Raw genomic sequence first — 7,857 nt, forward strand, 5'->3', positions numbered from 1 at the left:
AGTTAGTGACTGAGTTTGCAAGCAAATGGCAAGAACTTATCTGAAACCTGATGGAAAATGATCCAAAATAGTTGAAACTTAGTTCACTTCTTCAGAAGTTAAGGATATCGTACTTAATGTGTGACTTTTTACTATCTTTGAGAAGCACTGACTCTCTAAGATTTTAGGATCAGTACAACCTGCTCATTCTTCTGGCCTCACAATCTAATTTAGCTGCCTTTATAGAGTGTGGAATAGCAAGGTTTTGGGTGTGGAAGGAATTGAAGTATGTAAAGAGTCTGAGGCCCTGTGTGAGGGTTTCGAATCTATGGATCGCAGCGTACGTTAAGAACCTTGACTGAATGAAACCCTATTAATATTAGAACATTTGTTCTTAACCTTTTAGCCCTTTTACCCCCAAGCTATTTGAACTTTCCAACCCTTAACCTCCAGGGGTTATTTTTTTTCAAGCACATTTTGCAGTATATATTTTTTAAATTGCTCTAACAACCTTAATTTTTGTCACAGAGAGGTCAGGTTGGTCTCATTCTCTTGGAAAATGCCTGAAGTTTCTCAAAATATTATCAAAAATATGCAAAAAAAATTGTAAATAGCAGTTTTTTGCAAGGACGTACGGGTAAGTCCATGTGGGTAAAGGGATGAGTTTTGTGAAACGTACCAGTACGTCCTTTGGGGGTAAAAGGGTTAAACTAGATTGTCAAATGATGTTCCTAATCTCGGTTGAATTGTTGGAACTTCCGATGTTCAAACTTGCAGCGAATGTTTTTTTTTTTTTTTTTTTTTTTTTTTTTTTTTAACTGTTCATAGTTTATACTTAAAATATCTATTTAAACATTATTACTGATTTTGAAAGTTTTCTATTTTTCATTGATTACTTTTCGTATATAGTTTGTTTATTTCCAATGTTTTTAATGATTTTCATTATATATTTATTCATTATTTCTCATAGTATATTTTCTTATTTCCTTTCCTCACTGGGCTATTTTTCCCTGTTGGAGCCCTTAGAGGGCTTATAATATGCTGGTTTTCCAATTAGGGTTGTAGCTTAGCAGTAGTAGTAATAATAATAACAACATTATTATTATTAATTATTATTGATTTTATTATTATTAATATTATTATTGTTATTATTATTATTATTGTTATTATTATTGTTGTTATTATTATTATTATTATTATTATTGTTGTTGTTATTATCCTCCTCCTCCTCCTCCTCCTCCTCCAAGCTACAACCCTAGTTGGAAAAGCAAGACGCTATAAGCCCAAGGGTTTATAATAATAACAATAACAATAACATATCTGATATTTCCAATACGATAAATAACGTCACTATACACGAGCCTTCCCTGCGTTGCGATCTTAACCCTCGTCAATAATTCCAGGGGAGGAGCTAGCGGAGACCGCCAGCCTTAACACGAGCAGCCTGGTCCGCGCGGTGGAGATTCCGCGCGAGAAGGAGGACTTGTCCCTCTCGGCCGAAGTGGCCTTGCCCCAGGGACAGCTGGTCTTGGCGGCTCGCGACGACACGGCCGAGTACGACGACCAGGACTCCAATTCCGCTTATAAGGATGATCCTCAGTGAGTCGGATGTGTGTGTTATTAACCGTTGTTAGTTACAGGATGTTCTTAATGTTATTAACCATTATTATTTACAGGATGTTCTTGATATTATTAACTGTTATCTCTTACGAGATGTTGTTATAACTGGGTTTTGTTACAGGATGTTCTTGATGTTATTAACCGTTCTTTGTTACAGGATGTTCTTAATGTTATCAACCGTTATCTGTTACGGGATGTTCTTAATGTTATTAACCGTTATCTCTTACAAGACGTTGTTATAACTGGTTTTTGTTACAGGATGTTCTTAATGTTATTAACTTTTCTATGTTACAGGATATTCTTAATGTTAACTGTTATTTGTGACAGCAAGATATTATAAAGTCTAAGGGCTATGAGAGAAACAGCAATACATTTCAAGAAATTATTATCATTATTATTATTATTATGGGCCAAATAGCAGTCGTGTTAATGAGTCCTATATGAGGAAAAGAAAACTGAAATAAAAGATTAAGAAAATTGAATTATAAAATGCAACTGAAATTAAACATTTTAAACGAAGTCGCTTGATTTAGTCGCAGACACAGGTGAATTCGTCCTTTAAAACGCTTTGGTTAATTCTAATAGCCAGGCCTTCTTCATCATGAGGCTCAATACTACACAGTATTCTAGAAGTTTTGTTCCAGCTGTTACCAAGTTGTGGAATGATCTTCCTAATCTTAGGGTAGTTGAATCAGTAGAACTTCAAAAGTTCAAAGTTGGAGCAAATGTTTTTATGTTGACCAGGCTGACATATATGACAAATCTGTTTTTTATGTTGTTAATAGTTTATATAGGACATATCTGTTTTGACGTTGTTACTGTTTTTAGAATGATATATTGTTAATTTATTCTCGTCATTTATTTATTTCCTTATTTCCTTTTCTCACTGGGCTATTTTTCCCTATTGGAGCCCTTGAGCTTATAGCATCTTGCTTTTCCAACTAGGGTTGTAGCTTGGCTAGTAATAATAATAATAATAATAACAGGAGCAGATCTTCTCGAGGGTAGAATGTTCGTTACTTTATGAATGCACTGGACCTAGGAGTAGGTATTTTCAGGACAGTAATATAAGTAGACAAAGACGGCGGAAATTGTTGGGGGAGTTGAGACTTCTTACCATCACCTCCTACACCTACTGACGCAAAGGACCTCGGTTAGACTCCGCCAGTCGTCTCTATCTTGAGCTTTTAAATCGATACTCCTCCGTTCATCATCTACTTCATGCGTCATAGTCCTCAGCCGTGTCGGCCTGGGTCTTCCAACTCTTCTAGTGCCTTGTCGAGCCAAGTTAAATGTTTGCTGAACTAATCTGTCTTGGGGAGTGTGAAGAGCATGTCTAAACCATCTCCATCTACCCTTCAGCATGATCTCATCCACACATGCCAGTGTCATCCAATATAGTTTCATTTCTAATCCTGTTCTGTCTTCACGATATCAAAATATTGGGCTCTATGTAGTTAACCCTTTTACCCCCAAAGGACGTACTGGTACGTTTCACAAAACTCATCCCTTTACTCCCATGGACGTACTGGTACGTCCTTGCAAAAAACTGCTATTTACAATTTTTTTGCATATTTTTGATAATTTTTTTTAGAAACTTCAGGCATTTTCCAAGAGAGTGAGACCAACCTGACCTCTCTATGATGAAAATTAAGGCTGTCAGAGCAATTTTAAAAAGATATACCGCAAAATGTACTTGAAAAAAAAATAACCCTTGGGGGTTAAGGGTTGGAAATTTCCAAATAGCCCGGGGGTAAAAGGGTTAAAAACAAGAATTTCTTTTATTTCTAAATATTTACATACCCTCTTAGAATCGCGTACTATTGCACAACAGTTTAACATATAGAAAACGTTTGAGACCGAGTATTATTCGTTGCCGACATACTAAATATCCAGTCACAAATATATGCCGATCGATATTGTCCCGTGAAAAATAATGATAAACAGTTTTGTGTTGGCTGGTCTATCTATAATGCATAACTAAAATAGCAGTCTGGGAATTGCAACCTTATATACTTTGATAAAAAAAGGGATCCTATAGAGTCGAATAAGATAACTATGATTCCATGGACCCCCATTCCCTGAACTTTATTTTCATACAGAACGTGTAAAATACTTGTAAACAATCCTTGCGTCCATGATAGATGAGCACATGTCCCTTGTAGGCAGTTTACGTCTGACGATATTTAACAGCAGTAAATAAAAAGTAGTTTATCACCTGTCTTGTTTACATATTGAATACCTTGGTCTCTTGCAGGTTTTATGTGAAAGAGCTTTACTCTCTCTCTCTCTCTCTCTCTCTCTCTCTCTCTTCCTTCGTATACAAACATATATAGAAACAGTAGGGTTTTAAGGGTGGGAAATATATCTCAAAAATATTCTCTCTCTCTCTCTCTCTCTCTCTCTCTCTCTCTCTCTCTTCCTTCGTATACAAACATATATAGAAACAGTAGGGTTTTAAGGGTGGGAAATATATCTCAAAAATATTCTCTCTCTCTCTCTCTCTCTCTCTCTCTCTCTCTCTTCCTTCGTATACAAACATATATAGAAACAGTAGGGTTTTAAGGGTGGGAAATATATCTCAAAAATATTCTCTCTCTCTCTCTCTCTCTCTCTCTCTCTCTCTCTCCATATGCAAACATATATAGAAACAGCATACGTAAATAACAGTAGGGTTTTAAAGGTGGGAAACAAATTGCAAATATTTCCAGGTGAAACTAGAGGGGCACTCAGTTAAGCGCAGACCTCCCCTGTGGCAGGTTATTTCTGGACCTTGACCTTCGACCTTAACATGTATTAATTGTATTTAGAACTATGAAATAAAGGTCTCCTCATACATCCCATTCCTCCCTCTTGGGCACTTTTGAGTGTCTGCAGGACGGGAGTGTAAAGCTGGCACTATTGAGTGTCTGCAGGACGGGAGGAGTGTAAAGCTGGCACTATTGAGTGTCTGCAGGACAGGAGTGTAAAGCTGGCACTATTGAGTGTCTGCAGGACGGGAGGAGTGTAAAGCTGGCACTATTGAGTGTCTGCAGGACGGGAGGAGTGTAAAGCTGGCACTATTGAGTGTCTGCAGGACGGGAGGAGTGTAAAGCTGGCACTATTGAGTGTCTGCAGGACAGGAGTGTAAAGCTGGCACTATTGAGTGTCTGCAGGACGGGAGGAGTGTAAAGCTGGCACTATTGAGTGTCTGCAGGACGGGAGGCGTGTAAAGCTACATAGCAGTCGACGAAAAGACATTTTAAAAGATCAAACTCCTCGAAACAGTGTCCAGAAACTCAACATGAATTACTGACATTATCAATCTGAATTTACCTAAAAGGAGCCATGAGTAGACATTAATTTCTACTTAGACAAATTACTCTAGAAATTTTTCTGTATATGGATATCTTCCATTAAGACTGTTTTTATGTTGACCAGGCTGACATGAGTCTTTTTATTATTTATATATGATATATCTGTTTTTGACATAGTTAATAGTTTATGTAGGACATATCTGTTTTGACTCCGTTACTGTTTTTTAGAATGATTTATTGTTAATTTATTCTCATCATTTATTTATTTCCTTATTTCCTTTCCTCACTGGGCTATTTTTCCCTGTTGGAGCCCTTGGGCTTATAGCATCTTGCTTTTCCAACTAGGGTTGTAGCTTGGCTAGTAATGATAATAATTATAATAATAATAATAATAATAATAATATAAGACAAGCTATAACCCTAGTTGGAAAAGCAGGATGCTATAAACCCAAGGGCTCCAACAGGGAAAAATAACCCAATGAGGAATGGAAATAAGGAAATAAATAAACAAGATATAATAAATAATCAAGATAAAGTATTTTAAGAACAGCAACAACATTAAAAACTTCAAAACAAAACAAGAGGAAGAGAAATAAGATAAAACAGTGGGCCCAATTTCTCGAGCAAGAGAAAGTTCCTAATGTTGTTCGTACAAATGGGTCATGTGATCTAATCTGCCATCTTCTGCACCGCCTTTACTTCACCACACGCCAGAATGACCCTTGCGCCATGCTGGGTCAAATCACGGACAGCCTCTAGAAATTGGTGTCCACTGTACGTTGTTCTAAAGTACTTGTAAAGGTTATGGTAAATCCATGATTACTTGGGTCTTCAATGTATTTGTTTCTTGGCCAAATTCTCCCCTTTGGTAAATCAAATTTAAATCTTAACCCTTTTACCCCCAGGCTCTTTGGAAATTTCCAACCCTTAACCCCCAAGGGGTTATTTTCTTCCCAACACATTTTGCAGTATATTTTTTTTTAAATTGCTCTAACAGCCTTAATTTTTGTCATAGAGAGGTCAGGTTGGTCTCATTCTCTTGGAAAATGCCTGAATTTAAAAAAAAAAATTATCAAAAATATGAAAAAAAATTTATAGCATTTTTTTGCAAGGACGTACCGGTACGTCCATGGGGGTAAAAGGGTTAAGGAAAAGTCATTGTTCAATGGGGCCTAGTATGATCGGCTCTCGACACTCGCTCCAAAAAACATCTCTAGCGTAGAAAACGCAGGAATGCGTGCATCCCCCTTTTCCTATTAATTAACCCTTTCACCCCCCCAAAGGACGTACTGGTACGTTTCACAAAAATCATCCCTTTACCCCCATGGACGTACCAGTACTTCCTTGCAAAAAAACATCTATTTACATTTTTTTTGCATATTTTATATAATTTTTTGAGAAACTTCAGGCATTTTCCAAGAGAATGAAACCAACCTGACCTTTCTATGACGAAAATTAAGGCTGTTAGAGCAATTTAAAAAATATATACTACAAAATGTGCTTGAAAAAAAATAACCTCTGGGGGTTAAGGGTTTGAAAGTTCCAAATAGCTTGGGGGTAAAAGGGTTAAAACATGTATTTCCTTCTTGTGTAGCCTGACTCAGAAAATACTTCTAACACAATCTCTTCTCCCACAGAGTGGTCGCATGGCGAAGAGCCAACAAGGTCGGCGTGAACCTCCTCGTGACTCCGAGGGCAGACGCCGCCCGAGCAGTCGTGGGATTCATCCTGCGGTACGACTACACCAACACCGTGGCGACGGCCACCGAGTCTCGCACCGTCACCCTGAACATGCCTGTTATTGTAGACGTTGGTCCCGTGGAGAAGGAGTAATAACGGGTGGTATATTAATTAGATGATATTGTCTACTGTATATTTATATTTAATTTAATTCGCTATAGGAATGGCAATATATCCTCTGGCCAGTGAAGGCCACCCAACTTCGACTGTAGCCTTAGTAAAAGCATCTCGCGCTTTCAGGTGCGATCATGATAACTCTAGCCTGAAGCGACCTCGGTGTATTTGCACGGTTTATTTCTGTCTTTCCAAGTTGCTGGAACAGAGGCCCAGTGGTGCGATCTTTTCGCTTATCATACGCAACTCATTTTTAGATTGTTGCTTTTCACGTTAATGGCATCTAGAAGGTCGTCTGCTTGTTCCTTCACTCCATAATGATTTGACTGAATACGCTACGTGAAATTTGTAAGTGGTGATTTCTAATTTAATTTTCTTTAGAAATTACTCTGTGATACTTAGACATTACCGTTAATTCCAGTTTAGATTCAGGCCTAACTTGTAGGTGATTGTGTTAATTATGGTGACTGCTGGAAATTCAGTAGGATTATATAAGATTGTAATTAACTTTTTTACCCCCAGGCTATTTGGAAATTTCCAACCCTTAACCCCCAGGGGGTTATTTTTTTCCCAGCACATTTTGCAGTATATATTTTTTAAATTGCTCTAACAGCCTTAATTTTTGTCATAGAGAGGTCAGGTTGGTCTCATTCTCTTGGAAAATGCCGGAACTTTCTAAAAAAAAATTATCAAAAATATGGAAAAAATAATTTTTATAGCATTTTTTTGCAAGGACGTACCGGTACGTCCATGGGGGTAAAGGGGTGGCTTTTGTGAAACGTACCAGTACGTCCTTTGGGGGTAAAAGGGTTAAAGTTCTTAGAAATGTGGGAAGCCTTTTGAGATTCGTGTAATCTCTCCCATTCTAATTGGATTAGAATCTTGGTTGGCGATCATAGGTTCAATTTGGGTTCACCTCGATGGCTCGGATGTGTTATGGGGGGGTTGGTCACTTTGAAGAGATAGGTGTTAATAGACGTTATAAGCTTGACCTAACGTGCATTATCCAACGAGCCCTTCGTACTTTGGTGGGTCTCCCAATTAATAGCTTCCTGCTGTGTTGCCTTAACCCTTTTACCCCCAAAGGACGTACTGGTACGTTTCACAA

The 7,857-nt window shown here is 37.8% G+C and overlaps 1 protein-coding gene across 1 annotated transcript in view; it reads left to right on the plus strand.

Annotated features, from left to right (window-relative positions):
* The window catches only part of LOC137634024 (dynactin subunit 4-like), a 36,229-nt gene extending 28,867 nt beyond the window's left edge, over positions 1 to 7,362 (plus strand). Inside the window, exons 8-9 of the mRNA XM_068366263.1 lie at positions 1,383 to 1,578; positions 6,533 to 7,362. Of these exons, the coding sequence (XP_068222364.1) occupies positions 1,383 to 1,578; positions 6,533 to 6,728 (392 nt within the window). The 3' untranslated portion in view covers positions 6,729 to 7,362. The remainder of the gene's footprint in view (positions 1 to 1,382; positions 1,579 to 6,532) is intronic.
* The last annotated feature ends 495 nt before the right edge of the window (positions 7,363 to 7,857 follow it).

Source organism: Palaemon carinicauda, chromosome 43 (assembly GCF_036898095.1).
Source record: "Palaemon carinicauda isolate YSFRI2023 chromosome 43, ASM3689809v2, whole genome shotgun sequence".
NCBI classification, from domain to species: domain Eukaryota; kingdom Metazoa; phylum Arthropoda; class Malacostraca; order Decapoda; family Palaemonidae; genus Palaemon; species Palaemon carinicauda.